At 41.1% G+C, this 21,228-nt stretch overlaps 1 protein-coding gene across 1 annotated transcript in view; it reads right to left on the bottom strand.

The window, feature by feature from the left end:
• Positions 1-11,598: 11,598 nt before the first annotated feature.
• Positions 11,599-21,228, bottom strand: part of LOC122551696 (DNA replication licensing factor MCM6-like) — a 39,575-nt gene continuing 29,945 nt past the window's right edge. Inside the window, exons 15-17 of the mRNA XM_043694025.1 lie at positions 19,773-19,928; positions 13,957-14,096; positions 11,599-12,404 (exon numbers count right to left, since the gene is read on the bottom strand). Of these exons, the coding sequence (XP_043549960.1) occupies positions 12,285-12,404; positions 13,957-14,096; positions 19,773-19,928 (416 nt within the window). The 3' untranslated portion in view covers positions 11,599-12,284. The remainder of the gene's footprint in view (positions 12,405-13,956; positions 14,097-19,772; positions 19,929-21,228) is intronic.

Raw genomic sequence — 21,228 nt, 5'->3', positions numbered from 1 at the left:
AAGAGGGAAGCACTATGATTCTTGATACTGAGTAGTTTTTATTGTAATTTCATGCCAAATTTTAGCAGTGTGATTGCTCCACTAACTCACTTGTTGAAAAAGTGCAGAAAATTTCAGCTAGTGGAGGAATGTCAGAAGGCATTCGACAGTCTGAAAGCTGTGTTAACCACTGTGCTAGCCACACCTAATTACATTTTCTTTATTACTGTTTCAACTTGCCTGGGCACCTTCAGAGGATTATGCACTTGAACCCCAAGGTCCCTTTGCTCCTGTACACCCCTTAAAGCTGTATCATTGAGCCTTTGTCTCTCTGCATTTCTTCTACCAACATGCATTACCTCACATTTCTCTGAAGTTTGAAACTTACCTGTCAAGTCTCTGTCCATTATGCCAACTTGTTAATGTCTGTCTGAAATCGATCAGCATCATCCTCACAATCCATTGGTCTCTGCAGCTTAGTATCATCTGCAAATTTAGAGATTATGCCTTCAACACCCAATTTCAAATCATTTATATAAATCAGGAAAAGTAAAGGTCCCAATGCTGATTCCCAGGGAACACAATTTTCAAACTCATCTCCAGTCTGAGAAATGCCCATCTCCACCTACCCTCTGTTTCCTCTCTTTTAGTCAACTTCTAATCCATGCTGCCTCATTCATCTCTCTTTTGAAAGTGTCTCATTCATCATCCATTGCTTATTTCCACCAAACACGTTTCCAGTCAATCTGCTCCAGTTCAACTTTTAGACCTCTAAAATTTGTCTTTTTCCAGTCTTGGATCTTAATCTTTGACTGATTTTTAATGATTTGGAGTTGCCGGTGTTGGACTGGGGTGTACAAAGATAAAAATCACACAACACCAGGTTATAGTCCAACAGGTTTAATTGGAAGCACACTAGCTTTCGGAGCGCCGCTCCTTCATCAGGTGTGATTTTTAACTGATCTTTAAAATTATTTTCATGCTTATTATTGAACCTTATTATATTATGATCATTATTTCCCAAATGCTCCCTTACTCTGATGTTTTCCACGTGGCCTGTCATATTTCCTTGGACCAGATCCAGCACAGCCCCCTTCCTGGTAGGACAGGAAATATATTGTTCCAGATTGTTCTTCTGCACACATTGCAGGAATTTCTTCCCTTCCATGCCCCATATTGTAACTTTTTCCCAGTGTACCCTTGGGTAATTGAAATCAACAACAATTACAACCGTTCTTGTCCTGCAGATTTCCATAATCTGCCTACAAATGCTTGCTTCTACTTCCTCGTCACTATTTGGAGATCTAAAATAAATACCCAACAAGGTCACTGCTTCCTCCCTGTTTCTCACCTCCAACCATATAGATTCCAATTTGGCAACTACATTCAAGGACAATGATGCCATCTTTGACCAAGACTGCTACACCTACCCTGTTTCTATTAAAACCTTTATCATCCACAACACTATATATCCAGTTCTGTTCTGGCTGGAGCTACATTTCTGTATATGCAACATGCCATATCCCTCAGAGCAATTTTTGATTCCAGATCCCCAATCTTGCTCCCAATACTCCGTGCATTTACATATGTACAATTTAACTCCAGCCATACCTCTTCCTTGTCCATTGGAAGGCGACCATTTCTTTGTTCACTGTCAACATTTACACCTTCTCCCATTTCCTTTTCCCTGTTCTCCATCTTCTCCCTTTTGCCCTCACTGGGACTACCAAACCAAGGCCCATTGGTCAACCCAACCCCTGCTTTACGAATATTAAATCTACCCCCACTACACTATTTAGTTTCTCAGACATGAGATTAATTCTATTTCTGCTCAGGTGAAGCCCATCTCTTCTGAACAGCTTTCTACATTAGATTACAGATTACATTACATTACATTACAGTGTGGAACAGGCCTTCTGGCCCAGCAAGTCCACACCGACCTGCCGAAGCGCAACCCACCCATACCCCTACATTTACCCCTTCACCTGACCTGCACATCTTTGGACTGTGGGAGGAAACCGGAGCACCCAGAGGAAACCCACGTAGACACGGGGAGAACGTGCAAACTCCACACAGTCAGTCGCCTGATGCGGGAATTGAACCCGGGTCTCCGGCGCTGTGAGGCAGCAGTGCTAACCACTGTGCCACCGTGCCGCCCATAAATGGATCCTAATTTCCCAACTCTATACTTGTCGCTTCTACACCATGTATTTACCACCCTGACCTGTCTTTGCTTAAATAATGAAGCTAGTGGCACAGATAGTATTTCTAAGATTACCAGCCTGGAGGTCTTGCATTTCAGTCTACTCCCTAACTCCTGAAATTGATCCTGTGAGACCACTAAACTGTTGCTGTCGATGTCTTTGGTTCTCACATGAACAATAACAACCAGTTGTTCACTCTCCTTTTCCAGAAATTAATCCAACCACCACATTATGTCCTGAACTCTTATATCTGGGAGGCAAAAGACCATGTCGACCCACAATCTTGTCTGCAAATTAGAAAGTCTATTCCTCAAACAATTGAGTCCCCAATTATCACCACCTTGCTAGTCTGCGTACCAGCCTCCCTCTTTTCCCAGTTTAGCCTCCGGCACCATGGTACTGTGGTTTTCCCTCGAGTCATCCACCCCAACTCCATTGTGTTGCTCACTAAATAGGCATCCAAAACTTCATACCTGTTAGACAGTTCCAAGCAGTCCTGGTATTTCCTGGATCTGTTTTTTTGTTCTCCTATTGACAAATGATCACTCTTCTGCCCTATCTAGACTTATGTTTGCCTACCTATCACAATGAGGAACTATCTTCTTGGGGATAACTGTTCCAGAAACCTCTCTCCTTGTATGGTGCACAGTGAAGAGAATCATTGTTCCAAATCAGCCATATGTTGTACAAGGACTGCTACCTTCTGCCACTTCATGCGGATGACACTGTTCTGGATGTCTTCTGGATCCAAAATCTCTCATGTTTTGCATGCCACAAACAAGCTTTCCCAGATTCCCTATCATCTTTACTGATTAAAACACAACACTTCTGAGGCTCTGCTGTTTCTAAGCCATAAACAACTTTTCTAACAGACCCATTATTTTTTGGAAAGGCAACACTATAATAATGCAATGCTTGGGGCTTCACTGTTCTTTGACACTGTGAAAGCCAAATTTTTCCAGAATCCTTCTCACTCACTTCTCATTATCACCCTGTGTTCCTCTGGTTATGGGACAAAAGGATCCACAACAGAAGGGATCATTAATTAATCTTATGATTAACTGAAGGGGAGGCTAAATACAGAACAGAAGCCAATTCATCCCACCTCACCCAAGAGCTTAACCATTTGGAATATCCTGTACAGAACCACAATAAATTGGAGAACCTTGTTGAGATTGTGTGCCCGACACTGGCCATATTGGAAGGCTGGTGACCCCTGAATTTGTGTTTATAATGCAACTTAGAGGGAACATTGCTACCAGATGAATAATCTACTTCCATTATAAGTTCCTCTTGCACATCCTATTTGTTTTGACCTTAATTTGTTTTATGACATATGTTCAATTTCTGTGCAAAACTGTTCAATTCTACCATAGATTAAAATGTATGTGGTGCTGGCTGCATGCTGTGTACTGTAAAAATAAACAGAGAAAATATGAGCAATCTATAATGTGGCCCTTCTATCAGGTTGGATCTGATATTAATAACCGCGGATTCAATATTATGTATTAACTTAAGCAATACACGTACCTCACTTTGAAGTGGTTTAAATGACATAATATCCAATTGTACAAGGGAATATAAATATTATTCCCACATAATATGAACTTTTTAGATTAGATTAGATTAGATTACTTACAGTGTGGAAACAGGCCCTTCGGCCCAACAAGTCCACACCGCCCCGCCGAAGCGCAACCCACCCATACATTTACCCCTTACCTAACACTACGGGCAATTTAGCATGGCCAATTCACCTGACCTGCACATCTTTGGATTGTGGGAGGAAACCGGAGCACCCAGAGGAAACCCACGCAGACACGGGGAGAACGTGCAAACTCCACACAGTCAGTCGCCTGAGGCGGGAACTGAACCCGGGTCTCTGACGCTGTGAGGCAGCAGTGCTAACCACTGTGCCACCGTGCCGCCCACATTTGATATTTATCCCTTCCAGCTGTGCTCAGTCTATGACAGAACAAATAGTTGAGGTAAGGCTCAATGAATTGATGAACCCTTATGTTTCAGAGGTGAACACAACACAATTTTGAGATCATTTTCCAACAATCTTAAGGTCTAGTTCTTTATTTCAAATAATAAAAACGCTTTAATGCACTTGCACAGTAAAATAGCAAGGGCAAATCAGCATTTCATTTCAAACTTAATAGATATTCAAATGGAGTTTTACATTCAATCTGTGAACGAAACAAAGGGAAGAAATTGAACGTAGGAATTGGCGTGTCATGTTGCGGCTGTACAAGACATTGGCAAGGCCACTTTTAGGATACTGCATTCAATTCTGGTCTCTCAGCTATAGGAAAGATGTTGTTAAACTTGAAAGGGTTCAGAAAAGATTTACAAGGATGTTGTCAGGATTGGAGGATTTGAGCTATAGGGTCAGGCTGAATAGGCTGGAGCTGTTTTCCCTGGAGTGTTGGAAGCTGAGGGGTGACCTAATAGAAGTTTATAAGATCATGAGGGGCATGGGTGCGGAGTCCAAAACTAGAGGGCATTGGTTTAAAATGAGAGAGGAAAGGTTTAAAAGAGGTCTGAGGGGCAACCTTTTCGGGCAGGGAGTGGCGACTGTAGGGAACCAGCTACCGGAGGACGTAGTTAAAGCCGGCACATTTACAACATTTTAAAGGCATCTGACTAGGTAGAGGAATAGAAAGGTTTTAGAGGTATATGGGCCAAATGCTGGCAAATGGGACTAGATCAGTTTAGGATATTTGTTCGGCGTGGACATGTTGGACTGAACGATTTGCATCTGTACTGTATTACTTTATGACCTGTTGGAAACAGGCCTAGATGTGTGTAAACTCAAAAACTAGATATCAATTAAAATTACTTATTAAACTGCATATGGTACAATGCATTAGATAAAAGGAAAAGATTAAAGTCAGCTCATTTTCTAACTATTTCAAAATAAATATTATGTGAATACTTTAGAACATTACATTTTGTCCAGAAAGTTTTCACGGAAAATCATTAGACGCTTTCTGAATAATCAAGTAATTTGCTCCTCATTCTTTTATCAATAGAAGAATATCTATCATGACACACCTCGCACAGAATATCATCAGTTAGAGCAAAAGGCTCTGAGGGCATCTTTTTAACTGTACTCACTGTATACCCATGATTGCGTTGCCAAATACCAGACTAATGCCATTTATAAGTTCGCTGATGACACCAAGCTTTCTTAAACTCTTCATGTGGACGCACTGGTTACAAAGGCCCAACAATATCTCTTCTTCCTCAAGCAGCTGAGGACATTTGGCATGATGGTGAATACCCTTGCCAACCTGGAGAGATGCACCATCCAGAGGATTCTGTCTGGATGTATCACTACTTGGAATGGCAACTGTACCATTCAAGATTGGAGACAGTTACAGAGAGTGGTGAACTCGGCCTGGACAATCACAAAGGCTAACCTCCCATCTATAGAATCCATCTACCAGGCCCGCTATCAAGGAAAGGCTGCAAGCATTATCAAAGATCTTAGAACTCTGTGGGAAGCGAGAGAAGTGATTGCTGGGCCTCTTGTTGAGATATTTGTATCATTGATAGTCACAGGTGAGGTGCCTGAAGAATGGAAGTTGGCTAACGTGGTGCCACTGTTAAGAAGGGTGGTAAGGACAGGCCAGGGAACTATAGACCAGTGAGCTTGACATCGGTGGTGGGCAAGTTGTTGGAGGGAATCTGGAGGGATAGGATGTACATGTATTTGGAAAGGCAAGGACTGATTAGGGACAGTCACATGGCTTTGTTTGTGGGAAATCTTGATTGAGTTTTTTGAGGAAGCAACAAAGAAGATGGATGAGGGCAGAGCGGTAGATGTGATCTATTTGGACCTCAGTAAATTCTTCAACAAGGTTCCCATGGGAGAGTGATTAGCAAGGTTCGATCTCACGGAATACAGGGAGAACTAGCCATTTGGATATAGAACGGCTCAAAGGTAGAAGACAGAGGGTGGTGGTGGAGGGCTGTTTTTCAGACTGGAGGCCTGTGACCAGTGGAGTGCCACAAGGATTGGTGTTGGGTCCTCTACTTTTTGCCATTTATATAAATGATTTGGATGCGAGCATAAGAGGTATAGTTAGTAAGTTTGCAGATGACACCAAAATTGGAGATGTAGTGGACAGCAAAGAGGGTTACCTCAGATTACAACAGGATCTGGACCAGATGGGCCAATGGGCTGAGAAGTGGCAGATGGAGTTTAATTCAGATAAATGCGAGTTGCTGCATTTTGGGAAAGCAAATCTTAGCAGGACTTATACACTTAATGGTAAGGTCCTAGGGAGTGTTGCTGAGCAGATACCTTGGAGTGCAGGTTCATAGCTCCTTGAAAGTGGGGTCGCAGGTAGATAGGATAGTGAAGAAAGCGTTTGGTATGCTTTCCTTTATTGGTCAGAGTATCGAGTACAGGAGTTGGAAGGTCATGTTGAGGCTGTACAGGACATCGGTTAGGCCACTGTTGGAATATTGCATGCAATTCTGGTCTCCTTCCTATCGGAAAAATGTTGTGAAACTTGAAAGGGTTCAGAAAAGATTTACAAGGATGTTGCCAGAGTTGGAGGATTTGAACTATAGAGCGAGGCTGAACAGGCTGGGGCTGTTTTCCCTTGAGCTTCGGAGGCTGAGGGGTGACCTTACAAAATTATGAGGGGCATGGATAGGGTAAATAGGCAAAGTCTTTTCCCTGGGGTCAGGGAGTCCAGAACTAGAGGTCATGGGTTTAGGGTGAGAGGGGAAAGATATGAGACCTAAGGGGTAACTTTTTCATGCAGAGAGTGGTACTTGCATGGAATGAGCTGCCAGAGGAAATGGTGGATGCTGGTATAATTGCAACATTTAAGAAGCATTTGAATGGGTATATGAATAGGAAGGGTTTGGAGGAATATGGGCCGGGTGCTGGCAGGTGGGACTAGATTGGGTTGGGATATCTGGTCAGCATGGACGGGTTGGACCGAAGGGTCTGTTTCTGTGCTGTACATCTCTATGACTCTATCCCGCGCTGGCAATGCTTTTCTACAACCTCTACCATTGGGGAGAAGGTACAGGAGCCTGAACATACACACCAGTCGGTTTCGTAACAGCTTCTACCCTACCTCTGTAAGAATACTGAATGGACTCACCAACTCTTAACATTCGCCTGCACCTATGCTTTTGTTTTTGCCGCTGTTTACCTATTATTTACTTATCTATTAAACTTATCTCTGTTATCTGCCTGTATTGCTCACAAGACAAAGCTTTTCACGCTGCCTCGGTACACGTGACAATAACTTCAATTCAATTCTGACCTAAGCAGAACTTGTTTCAGGCACCAGAAAGGGGAAAGTAAAACTGGACCCATCATAACACATACTGTGGCTACAAAAGCAGATCAAAGGTTTGGAAGTCTACATTAAATAAACTACCTTATGACTCTGCGAAGCCTCTCCACCATTTATAAGGCAGGTGTCTGTTCTGATCAAGTTTGCAGCAGAGGACAATACTCCAGCTGGAGCTCATCCGCTCTGCCCATTCTTCCTCTCATTTATTCCTCTTAGCGTTTTTTCCTCCTGCTCACACAGCTTCCAATCATTCCCAGCCTCTGATGACTGGCAAACCTCCAATGTGGTGCAGTGATCTCCCAATGTGGTGGCCTTCCCACATAATGTGACAGACCTACTGGCTTAGCACAGTGGCAGCTTCCTGCCATGGCAATCTGAAGTGATCTCCCAGCCTCATGATCCTAAAAAGGAAGCCTGGTGTGAAGTGAAGAGTAGGTGCCAGCGTGGTCTGAGTTGGAAGACCGTGGTTCAGAATTTTTACTTCAGCTGCATAAACTGTTTCGCTATTTTCTAAGATCTTGTAAATAAAGAAGCTGTCCCGAGGCACCTTTGTACCTAAGATGGAACTAAGTGGCAACATATAAATTTTTCAAGATGACTATTAAACTAAGTAGAATTCAGCTCATTGAGTCTGTTCTACCATTCAATCATAGCTGCCAAGTTTCTCAACCCCATTCTCCTGCTTTCTCCCAGTAACACTTGACAATCAAAGACCTATCTCAATCTTAAATATACGCAATGACCTGGCCTCCACAGCCTGATGTGGCAGTGAATTCCATAGATTCACCACCCTCTGGCTGAAGAAGTTTCTTCTTATCCCCATTCTAAAAAGTTTTCCTTCATTGTAAGGCTGTACCCATGGATCCTCATCTCACCTACCAATGGAAACATAATCCTAATAACCACTCTGTCCAGCTGTTCAGTATTCTGTAGGTTTCAATTGGACCCCCCCCCCCCTCTAAACTGCATTGAGTCCTCAAATGTTCATGTTCAGCTTTTCATTTCTTGGACCATTCTCGTGTACCTCCTTTGAACTCACGCTTGGGCCAGTATATCCTTCCTGAGATATGGAGCTCCAAACTGCACAATACTCCAAATGTGATCTGACCAAGTGTTTCAGAAGTACATACCTTTTTTTATATTCAAGTCCTCTCAAAATAGTTGCCAATATTGTATTTGCCTTCCTAACTACTGACTCAACCTGCAAGAGAATCCTGGACTAGAACTCCCAAGTCTCTTTGCACTTCAGACTTCTTAATTTACTGCCCATTTAGAAAATAGTCAATGCTTCTGTTCTTCTTATCAAAGTTCATGACCTCATACTTAACCACTGTCATCCATCTGCCACTTCTTTGCCCACCTGTCCAAATCCTTCTGCAGCCTCCCTACTCCCTCAACGCCACCTGTCCATCGACCTATCTTTGTAACATCTGCCCTCAGTTCCATCATCTTGATTGTTAATGTATACAGTGAAAAGTTGTGGTCCTAACACTAACCCTGAGAACACCATGGTCACCAGCTGCCATCCTGAGAAAGAACCATTTATCCTCACTCTTTGCTTTCTGCCTAAAGCCAATCTTCCATTCATGCTAGCACCTTGCTTCTAACACCATGGACACTTACCTTACTCAGCAGCCTCCTGTGCAGCACCTTGTCAAAGGCCTTCTTGAAGTCTGGGTAGACAACATCCATGGCTCTCCTTGGTCTACCTGTTAGTTACTTCCCTAAAGAATTCTAGCAGATTTGTCAGGCATGACCTCCCTTGATGAAACCATGCTGACTTTGCCCTATTTTTCCACATTCTCAATGAATATAATTAGCCTTCCAACATCCAAATTGTGATACAATACTCCCAATTGCTGAGAATCCAGTTCCAAAGTTCATTACCCAGCAAAGCATACTCCTTGTTTAGCACTTCTATCATCATATCCCGGTATCACCAATGTAGATTAGCAGCATTTACTCCATGTACAAGTTACATTGCAGCTGCTTGTCAAACCCTTAGCAACCCCACCCAAACCATACAGAGCCATTGCCTATCTAGAATGTACCATACATGAGAACACCATGAACATGTTCTCCAAATTTCTCATCTTCCAGATTTTGAATTATATTGCTGTTCCTTCACCATTTGTGTACTCAATCATTCAATGTGGGTATGCTGCTTGGTCCTGTATTCACTGCCCATCCCTGGTTACCTATGAAGTGGTGGCGAATTGCCTTCTTGAACCGCATTCATTTGATGTGTGTACTCTCACTAGTCCCAGGATTTTAATCCAACAGAGGGAACAACAATATATTGCTAAGTCTGGATGGTGAGTGACTTGAAAGGAGACTGGTGTTTCCATGTATCTGCATTTGCCCTTCTAAATGGTAGCGATCATAGGCTTTGAAAGTCTTGTGAAATGAGCCCATGTAATTTTCTACAGTACATCTTGCAGATGCTGCACACTGCACAATGGTAGGAAGACTTAACATTTGTGGATTCAGTGACAGTTAAAGGTGCTGCTTTGCCATGGATGTTATCAACCTTCTTCATGGTTGTTGGAGCTGCACTCATCCAGGTTATGAGGAAATCAGGAGATGTTACTCACTCAAGATTCCTAGTCTCTGACCTGATAAACAGGATTCAGTTAGTAGATTGTGGATGTTGCGTATTAGGGGAGAACATCAATTTGGAGAGAAATCTTGTTTTACTCTCAGCCTGGGACAATTCTGCATTGAACTTGAAGCTGATCATGCAAAGTACTTTCTCTGAAAAAGGGAATAGTAGTGTTTAGTAAATGTTGAAGCAACTGTTTGAAGTTAAGAAAAACAAAATTAAAAACTTTGTATTAAAGCCATCAGCAAACCACTATCAAATTCTTGAGACGGAGTTAAAATCACAGTTAAATTATGCCCAGAGAGGTGACAAGAGACTCTCTTGCAGACAGTACTGCAAAGGGATGCTTTTGAATCAACAGTATTATATTTTTAGCATGTTTGAGAATCTTTAGATGTGTGCTAAGTAGTTTGGTTTATCCTATTTGACCTTCACTTATCTTGCTGAATAAACTATTTTACTGTTAAAACATCAAAAAAACAAACCCATCAAGATTTCAGGCCAGGATCTGATATAATCAGTAATAACTTCAGTTGGGATGACAACAATGAGCCATAAACTTGAACCTCATCAGTAATACTCAAAAATAAAGTTAAAAATGCCATAGACTAAACTGAATTGAAGGGAAATACTAAAAGACTCAAGTGATTTAACTGGCTTTTATTCTCCTGGCTAAATGTTCCATTTTGTCCTGCTTACCAATTCTTGTTTGGAACAACCTCAGATGTCTTCTCCCAAAATATCTTTTCCTCTTTTCAGAAATCTGCAGAAAACTAAAAACTTTTCAATCAGGTTTTTCACTTTTTTCCCTCCAATCCTTCCTTCCTTATGTCCATGTGTGAAGTCCTTGCTCATCAGTATGCTTGTTATTGAAATATTATTCATCAATTACAGCATTTAACAAAAGCACAACATGCATTCCACAAATAACAATTTGATGTATAATGACTGCATGCTAAATTCAATTCTTGTACCTTAACTTGCAGTGGAAATTATATAATAAATTGCAGAGAACAATTAGATACAAACACTTCCTCTCAACTTCAAACCATTGCCCTGGAGCACCTTTGGAGAAAGGAAGTTGTTAAAGAAGAACCTGATTTTTACAATCTATTGTGTGAAATTTAACAAGAACTCATCATCCCATAAAAATGTACAAGTCAAATAGTTTGTAATGTGCCTGTGCCTGGTACTAATCTAATTAACCGAGATTTATCTGGAGATAGATCCCATTCTGATGTTACGGTAGGTGTCCAATTGAACATATTTTCTTTTACATCTTTCAAAAACATTGTAACTCCTATTCATGCCCTCACTGTAATGTAGTTGAGCTAATAATTAATATCTGTACAAGGGTTCAATTGATTAAACACCATTTCACTCCAGCAATAGTACGTGTGTTAGGATTGAACATACACAGTGACAGCTGAAACAGAAACATATATAGACAGAAATCCAAAGTTAGTATGACGACACTGGGAAAACATAATTTCCTTTATATTTTAATGAAGCCATTACACCAGTTTCAGGGTAATAATCTACATGAAATATATTTACAACATTGCCTCAGACACATAGCTATCTTCAAGTTAGTCTCATGGTCGACAGATTTTGCTCAGTCTTGCAAATACCTCCAAAATAAATTCCCATAAAATCTTTAGCTCAAGTTGTGATTAAATTACAACTTTCTCTCGGCTGTAGCATTTTAAAAAGAACATAATGCAACCATTGTAATCTAGTTGTAATGCATGCAAATTATCCACCCATATGATCCAAAATATCTTTGTTTCTTATTAATCTTGAATCATAAATTGTAACTGGTAATATGTAGAAAGACATGGTTAGGAAACATCTGTGCATTTTAAACTATTTAAAAAACTTTAAAGTACATATTATAATTTCCTTACATCATTCAAGCCAAAATACCTTTGGACTTAAAAAAAAACAAAAAAGGTCCTTAACATATTTTTCAAAAGTTTCAGGAACCATTGCTTTATCCTTGATTAGCACTTCAGTAACCTGTTCAGAGCTAAAACCCAAAACAATTCCATTCTGGAAGAGAATTAAATGATATCAAAACTCGTTCCATGTCTGTATTTTAGAGAGTTGCCTACTTTAGCAATATTTTTATAAGTAACAGACTCCACATTGATCTAGCGTAGATTGCGACACTCAATCTTCCAAAGCATAATTGGGATTAACAACCAAGTAGGGATCCTGCTCCAAAACTTCATCACCTTCTCCTTTTCGGCTTTTCAGACCAGTCTGTTTCAGTTCAATCAAGATATGGTCCTATCAAGAAATTACAATATAAAGTTACCTCAGAAGAGCATTGTGCAGTATTTACTCGAAATAATTAGTTCTTCACTGTTGCTATATTTATGGATTGTACTGTTTCCATGATTTTCAGCAGCATGTTGCTAAACTATGCCTGGTAAACAAATATATCACCTCACTTGGAATAAAATGAATCTGGCCTCCCTCTGTTTCCCATGACCAGCATTTTGCAGAGGTTTAATTCTGATACTTATCTGACAGATACTTAACTAGCAATTTTTACTTCAACAGAAAGAATATTTGAATAGACGTTCAAGTCAAGACAGCAAACAAGAAAGAATAGACGTCTTAAATAATGGTAACCCAGAAACATAAGAAATAAACTAAACTGAGTAATACCTGGCAACAAGTTCAATTACAAGTTTGTAACCATTTTCAAGCAGTAGTTATCACTCACAGAATGGGTTTAATGAACACATTAAATTATTTGAACATATGGAGTTGAGAGGTAATGTTGCGGCTGTACAGGACATTGGTTAGGCCACATTTTGGAACATTGCATGCAATTCTGGTTTCCTTCCTATTGGAAAGAGGTTGTGAAATGTGAAAGGGTTCAGAAAGACTTACAAGGATGTTGCCAGGGTTACAGGATTGGAGCTATAGAGAGATGTTGAATAGGCTGGAGCTGTTTTCCCTGGAGTGTTGGAGGCTGAGAGGTGACCTTATTAGGTTAGATTAGATTCCCTACAGTGTGGAAACAGGCCCTTCGGCCCAGACCTTCTCTAAGAGCAACCTATCCCCCCTCTGACTAATGCACCTAACACTATGGGCAATTTAAGATTAGATTACTTTACAGTGTGGAAACAGGCCCTTCGGCCCAACAAGTCCACACAGACCCGCCGAAGCACAACCCACCCATACCCCTACATTTACCCCTTACCTAACACTACGGCCAATTTAGCATGGTCAATTCACCTGACCTGCACATCTTTGGACTGTGGGAGGAAACCGGAGCACCCGGAGGAAACCCACGCAGACATGGGGAGAACGTGCAAACTCCACACAGTCAGTCGCCTGAGGCGGGAATTGAACCCAGGTCTCTGGCACTGTGAGGCAGAATTTAACATGGTCAATTCACCTGGCCTGCAAATCTTTAGACTGTGGGAGGAATAAAGGTTTATAAAATCATGAGGGGCATGGATAGGATAATTAGACAAAGTCTCTAACCTGGCGTGGGGGTGTCCAGAACTAGAGGGCATAGGTTTAGGATGAGAGGGGAAAGACATAAAAGAGGCCTAAGGCGCAACTTTTTCATGCAGCAAGTGGTACATGTATGGAATGGGCTGCCAGAGGAAGTGGTGGAGGCTAGTACAATTGCAACATTTAAAAGGCATCTGAATGGGTGTAAGAATAGGAAAGGTTTGGAGGGATTTGGGGCAGGTGCTGGCAGGTGGGACTAGATTAGGTTGGGATATCTGGTCGGCATGAACAAGTTGGACCGAAGGGTCTGTTTCCATGCTGTACATCTCTGACTCTATATCAGAATGGAGACATAGTTCCTACTTACGTAATGAATAAGCCTGTAAATAACTTTCTCAATTAATTTCTTTTTGTTAATTAGTTCTTCTTCCGATTCAATTTCAGACTCAATTTCTTTTAAATACCAGTTAACGAGTTCACTCTTCTTTGGGGAAGCATCTTCATCTTCTGCAGGTAAGAACAGACAAAACCAAGTTCATGATTTACAAACAGAATTTACTTAAAATGTTTTATTTTTCTGAAGTTAATTCCCCACTCATTTGTCATCCAAGGTGAACTGAAGTCAAAGCATTTAATAGCACAGATAATGTGCAAATGCCAGAAAGTGAGGTATTTCAGCCCATTTGACTCAATCTTTCCAATGAACCCAACAAATCTATCGTGTAAAACTTGCTTTTGAATTACTTTCTATCCTCACTATAATATCTAGAAGATCATATTCCAAATCTTTGTGAATTTCAGTCTTGGAGCTATTATTTATTTGAACTATATTACACTTACCTGCTGTGCTTATTCAAATATCTGAAATACTGCACTCATTTGTACTAAATCACATCTATCATAGTACTGTTCACTTTAATATTATATGGCTTTAGCAAGCTATCTGCTTTGCACTACGTTTTATTAGTTATTCTGAGGAGACTCCTCTAATCTAGGGAACATCCAGATTAGGTCTGTAACAACTGAGGAGGAATGAACAAATTCCTTGACTAGTTCCACTTCTCCACTAGTTATGACATATTTGTTTAACCAGAGTATATGGCCAATTATATAGGTCTCAAACTGTATTAGGAACAAATCAGGCAGGTTGCACTATTCATATATCCACATTTCCAATAAAAAACTGACACACATATAAGCAACTGCAGACAAGTTCTCAGACAGAATCACAATAGTGCAGGGGGCCACATGGCCCTTTGTGTTGACATCACCTTTGAACATCTGACTCAATGCCAAATCCCTAACTCCTGCTGCATAGTCCGGCATGGTATTTCTATTTTTAGAAATCTAATGCCCTCTTGAATCCCTCAAGTGAATTTGCCTCTACAATACCTCCAGACTATGCATATCAAATCCAGATTACTGACTGCTTGAAAGTGTTGTTCTCACTTACTTCTTCTGCACACCCTCTGGTTCTCAACCCTTTCATACGAAGGGCCAGTTTCTGCCATCTACTGGCCAGATGTCTCATGATTATGAAAAATATTTAATCACCCTTGGCTTTCTGCCCTCTGATAGTTTTTAAGCTCACACTTTTCTGAAGGGGTTACAAACAAAGACAGAGGGAGCAAAATGTTGTTGATCTTTAGGCTAGGTCAAAAATGCAATAATCTTTTCTGCATACAAACTGGGTCATGTCACCCTCCTCTGAAGCTCATGTAGGCTGGACATCTCCATCTGACCCCTGGTCCTTGCAGACCTAAACAGTGTTGCTGTCGTACCCATACCCTTTCCCTTTACAAAGAGTCATTTGCTAAAAGTTCAGATTATATGAACATGGGTTAAGTCAAGAATATAATGAAGTAATATTTAGAATATACCTCTTTACAAAACCAACCCTGGAAGCATAGTTATATAGTGACACTTGGAGGTACTACATGTAGAGTTGTACAGCACGGAAGCAGACCCTTTGATCCAACTTGTATGTGCCAACCAGATATCCTTAACTTTATAGAAGCATTTTGTTACATGGTGTCTAAACACAGGAAAAATAAGAAACACAGACTCACCCATTCACACTAAGCAATACAAGGTATTCTTTTTAACATTCAGTACATAGGTACTTCGGACCAAGTTAAAAAGTCTGGACAAATAATCAACTGTCACACTGTTTCTTGCTATAATGTGAACGTGCTATAAAGCAAACTCCAATGAAACTGTCATTTTTTTTTTCAAACTTTCTACAAGGCTGGGGAGCTATAATAAGGGAATACCATCATCTCGCTGCATTAACAGCATTCATATACTTTAAGGTAATACAGGGTTGGTAACAAACTAGAGGACTATGGTGAAAAGGGAAAGATTTAAAAGGGGCCTGAGGGGCAACCTTTTCACGCCAAGTGTTTTTGTATGCAACAAGCTGCCGGAGGAGGTAGTGGAGGTTGGTAGAATTACAACATTTAAAAAGGTATCTGGATGGGTACATGAATAGGAAGGATTTAAGAGGGATCTGGGCTAAATGCTGGAAAATGGGACTAGATCAGTTTAGGATATCTGGTTGGCACATACAAGTTGGACCAAAGGGTCTGTTTCAGTGCTGTATGACTCTATATGGTCCTTTCAAATGTCATTATATAACTATGCATCAATAGATACTATAAAGTTAGAAACATTAGCCTCCAGAAAATGGCCAGAGCATATTTCCATTCTGAATGGTACAATGGCACATTAGAAAAAGGTTGTTCAATGTGACAAAGGTTGAGATTTCTTTAGCTAGGTAATGTTACCAGAATCTCTTTAATCTATCAATTTTAGCTATAAATGCAACAATACAGCTCTCCATGTGAGGAATTGGGTAGAAGTATGCCCTAGTTACAGAATTAATCTTTCTGAAGACCCTGCTTCAAACACCAAGTTTGGCACAAACAAGATTTGGGAATTCCAAGTACAGAGGAAACTCTATTATCCGAACGAGATGGCGGGCACTATTTCGTTCAGATAATTGATTATTTGGTTAATTGATTCAATGCCTCTCCTCTGGGGCTCAGAGTTTTCGGAAGTTTCCTTTTTCTTCATTCTGCCTGCTTTGCTCCCTCTCTCTGTCTCAGGGTCTTTTGTTTCTGAGCAGACACACACTTGTGTGTAAGGGTCCTGCAGCACTATAGAAGCCTCCCACCCCTCCCCATCAGTTCAAAGGGATTAACACAGCGAACACTTGCTAAATCCGCTCCCCGTTCAGAATAGGCAGCAGTACACTGCACGTGAGCCCCTGCCCACTCCCAACACTGCCCCCTGTGAGGCCCCGTCCACCTCCACCCACTGTCTGCGACCCCTCCTCCCACCATCTGACTGGACACCAACAGTAAGAATGCTCTGCCTTTGGGGTGGTGAGTCTCAAAATACAACTTTTTACTGCAACTTTTTGACAAATTCCACCTCTGCCCTGTACAGGACAATGATGGAGAGATTATCTAGGAAAGGTGGGGGGGGAGGGGTTCAGGGCACACACCTGTATCGAACTCCAGGGAAAGCGTGTGTATGTGTGTGCATAGGGGGAGTAGAAAGAGAGAGCACGCACACGGGCAGTCATTTGGAGACGGTGCCTGAGCTCCCATTGAAGTCCAGGACCATTCTCAGCAGCATTTCAGTGAGTGGGGTTTATTTTTAATCACTGTAAACAAAAGGCACGATCGGTGTTGAAACACCTCTTCAATGTAACATTTCTATCGGGACCTTGAGATAATCTTTGGATAATTCGAAATTCGGATAATCAAGGTTCCTCTGTACTTTAACTGAGTTCCAACATTAATTGGATTTTGCTTTCACTTGCGCCTGTTTGTCAGGACCTGAGTGAGAAAGATGCTAGTTTTATTTGGGTGAATGGTTGAGGAAACTCTCTGCACCCACATCTTGTGTGGGTTAGGTTGTGCATCCTAGTTGGTCCCTAAAGACATCTTTTAATATTCTGAGCAATCCTGCCATCTCCTCACTGCTGTGCATCTCAATGAAAGTTTGTTTTTTAATCTTCTTAATTAGGTTGGTGGTTGTTAACCAGTCAACAGTAAGGTCTTTTTGAGAACTGCCCAGCCCTCCCTCGGCCTACTTTCCCTATGCCTTTTGTCCCAAATTGTCTTTCCTGCCTGACAAACTTGTGCTTGTTTATTCTCCTCCCAGATGTGATACAGCTTCAGCATGTTACTGTGACAGTCTGCTCTTTTCTTTTGCATTCTAGGATACCGATCAAGAATCTATCGCAGCCTTAAATATACACAAGGACTCTGAACGCTCAGCTTTCTGTGGTATGGAGTTTCAAAGACACTGAACACTCAGAAGACATTCTCATCTCCATTTAAATTGGCATCCCTTATTTTTGAGGCTGTGCCCTCTGGTCCTAGATTCTCCCATGAGGGGAATCATCATCTTAGCATTTACCTTGTCAAATCCCTTAAAAAACATGCATCAATGAGATCACCTCTTATTCTTCTAATTTCCAATAAGTAGAATCCAGTCTATTTAACTTTTGCTCATAAGACAAATCCCTCCATATCAGGGATAATCCGAGGTAACCTTCTCTGAACTACCTCCATGATGTAATAACATTTTCTAATAAAGAGACAGAAACAGCTCACAGTGCTCCAGTTGTGGTATGTGCTGTACTGCACCTTGTAAAGTTTCAGTAAAACTTCTCTATTCTTATTTTCCAATCACCTTGAAATAAGGGCCAACATTCCATTTACCTGGATAATTACCTGTATGCTAGCGCTGTGTTGCACACAAGTGTCCCCAAATCCGTGTTGCAGATTTTTGTAGTTTTCTTCAATTTAAATAACACCATGCATTATTTGCACATATGCTCAGTGTTTCATGCGTTTGTAAAGTTTTATGGTTTTCTCAGGCAACATTACAGACTTTTGTTAGGTGCTCTTAAAACAATGGTAGCTAATTTCTCAAAGATTTGTCCTTTTGTTTAAAGAACGCTTCCTTAATTAGTTAAGAGGGACTCTTACCTCAGTGCCTATAAGCTAATTCAAATGGATTGAAACTAATGGACTCATTGGGTGACAAGAGAAATTTCAGTTCCTTGCCTCAGTTATTAGCAATATTCTTTCTAAACTGCTTGGCTTGATTCCAGAAGCTGCAGCCGTGCACGGACCTCAGAGATCTGCACAGCCAGAAGGAAAATTAAGAGGGTACGATGGTTGCAGGAATACTCATTGCAGCAGAACTTGGTCATCTCGACAACATGATGGTACAGTTCTTTAAAATCCCATCGAGATTCCACATGGCAAGCAGAGGACTTTGGTTGTATTATATCCAGACTACTCAACTTCCTGAAAAATATTAGGTGCTTTGATCCATACATACCTTAGGCTACCTTCAATTTCTCCCAGTGATAATTAAGTGGTACAATATCTGATAAATCACTGTCCACTCTTTATCTACAGGTCTGTGAAGAGAGTCCCATTTTCTCATGGAGGGTTCAGTTTTAAATACACAAGCACTGTAAAACTACTTCTGCTTCAGCTTGTACAGTTTGTGCTGATGAATAAAACTCGGGTTTACCATGTTAAGACTCATTATTTCTGTTAGACGAACCAATCATTGAAAGTCAAATTTGGTAGAGTCGTCAGTCTGTGTTGCGAACTTAAGCTCTGCCAAAGGGACTGGTTTGGCTATTGACTACACAGTAAGGACAAGACCAGGGTACTTTTCAGTAACCTCTTGGACTTTAAGCCATTGTCTTCACCCCATCAAATAATTTCCAAGGAGAAGGTTAATCCTGCACAACAGTAAACAATGACAGTCCCAACCACTATCTTTCTAAAATTAGGTCGCACTCCAGATGCACCAGATATAAAGGAGAAAGTAAATATCCTCTGCTGATAGCACACTAAAACCTTGGCATTCAATGCACTCTCCTGGACAGATGTTACAGTTTGCAGAAGCTTAGAGTTGGCTTCCATTTCTGACTCTTTTCAACTATAAACATAAAAAGGAGAAAAATATTTGAACCTTCAGCTGGTTCTTTTATACCGCACAAGATTGACAACATTGGCATCTCATATAGTAACTATGATACCTTAGATATTGGAGATTCTGAGTGGCAGGTAGCATACATCGCAAACTTTTACCTGTTCTAAATTGTATTAGACAATGAAACAATTGAACAACTTGCATTGTTACCTTCCTCTAGCTTCCGGAGATGGATGACAATAAGATTGGAAATCTTGCGATATTCCACAAAAGACAGCCTCATCGCATGTTTTGGTACTTCTTCCTTGATACTGTCTTCAGAATGGCCATTGACACCATTAATGCCATTTGGTATATCAGACGTCCCTGGCAGAAAGACCATTTATTAGAACAATGGGATCTAATACGATGTGTACTAAGTAAGCATTCAGCAATGATAAAACAAAACAGTCATGAATAACTGGCGGGCATGATCATTACTCATTCAAATAATTAAAAGGTTAATTACTTAAAGGCCCATGCAGCAATTCATCAAATCTTATGACAAAGATGAGAAAAAGGACTTCACAGTTTGTGCCTGTTATGACTATCTCAAAATTAAAAATCACACAACACCAGGTTATAGTCCAACAGGTTTAATTGGAAGCACACTAGCTTTCGGAACAACGCTCCTTCATGAGGTGATAGTGGAGGGCTCAATCGTAACACAGCATTTATAGCAAAAATTTACAGTGTGATGTAACTGAAATTATACATTGAAAAATTGATTGTTAAGCCTTTCATCTGTTAGAATACAGTGATAATTTCACTTCTTTCATGTGTAGATCACAAAACCTTTTTTTAAAAATTGCATTTTCGGATTAGCTGTTAACAATGTTGATAGCTAGACAATATATTGAAGGTGTTGGCCCCCTGTGTTCTCTGTCTATGCCATGATGTTTAGATTGATTCTAATCTAAAAAGTGAGATAACGGAGTTTTACACGAATGCATGCAGTTTTTGAGCAAAGTACAATGTAACTCTGAAAGTACAAATTCGCCCCACAAAATATATGTGTGCATGTGGGTCTTTGTCTGTCTGTGTGTGTGTGTCTGTCTGTCTGGGGTAGGGGTTGTGAGTGTGAGAAAGTGTGTGTGTGTGTAGTGAGTGCAAAGTGTCTTAAGTCTGTGAGGGGGTGCATGTGTGAGTGTGTGTCTGTGTGTACCTGTGTCCGTGTGTATGTGAGAGTGTGCGTGTGTAGGAATATCGGTGTGTGTGTGTGTGTGTAGTGCAATGGTAATCACCTGTAATGTGACATGAACCCAAGGTCCTAGTTGAGGCCCTCCCTATGGGTACCGAACTTAGCTATCAGCCTCTGCTTGGCCACTTTTCTCTGCTGCCTGTCCCGAAGTCCACCTTGGAGGATGGTCACCCGAAGGTCCGAGGCTGAATGTCCTGGACTGAAGTGTTCCCCAACTGGGGAACCGAGCAAAGGCTGCGACAACGGATGAATGGGCAGCGCACAACAATCAACAGACAGGAGGGTTCCCTCCCAGGTGGGGAACACTTCAGTGGTCCAGGACATTCAGCCTCGGACCTTCGGGTGACCATCCTCCAAGGTGGACTTAGACACAGGCAGCAGAGGAAAGTGGCCGAGCAGAGGCTGATAGCTAAGTTCAGTACCCAT

This window comes from Chiloscyllium plagiosum, chromosome 7, assembly GCF_004010195.1.
Source record: "Chiloscyllium plagiosum isolate BGI_BamShark_2017 chromosome 7, ASM401019v2, whole genome shotgun sequence".
Classification (NCBI taxonomy): Eukaryota; Metazoa; Chordata; class Chondrichthyes; order Orectolobiformes; family Hemiscylliidae; genus Chiloscyllium; species Chiloscyllium plagiosum.
Note: the sequence above shows the minus strand (reverse complement) of the source record. Positions and strands in the feature narration are given on the sequence as shown.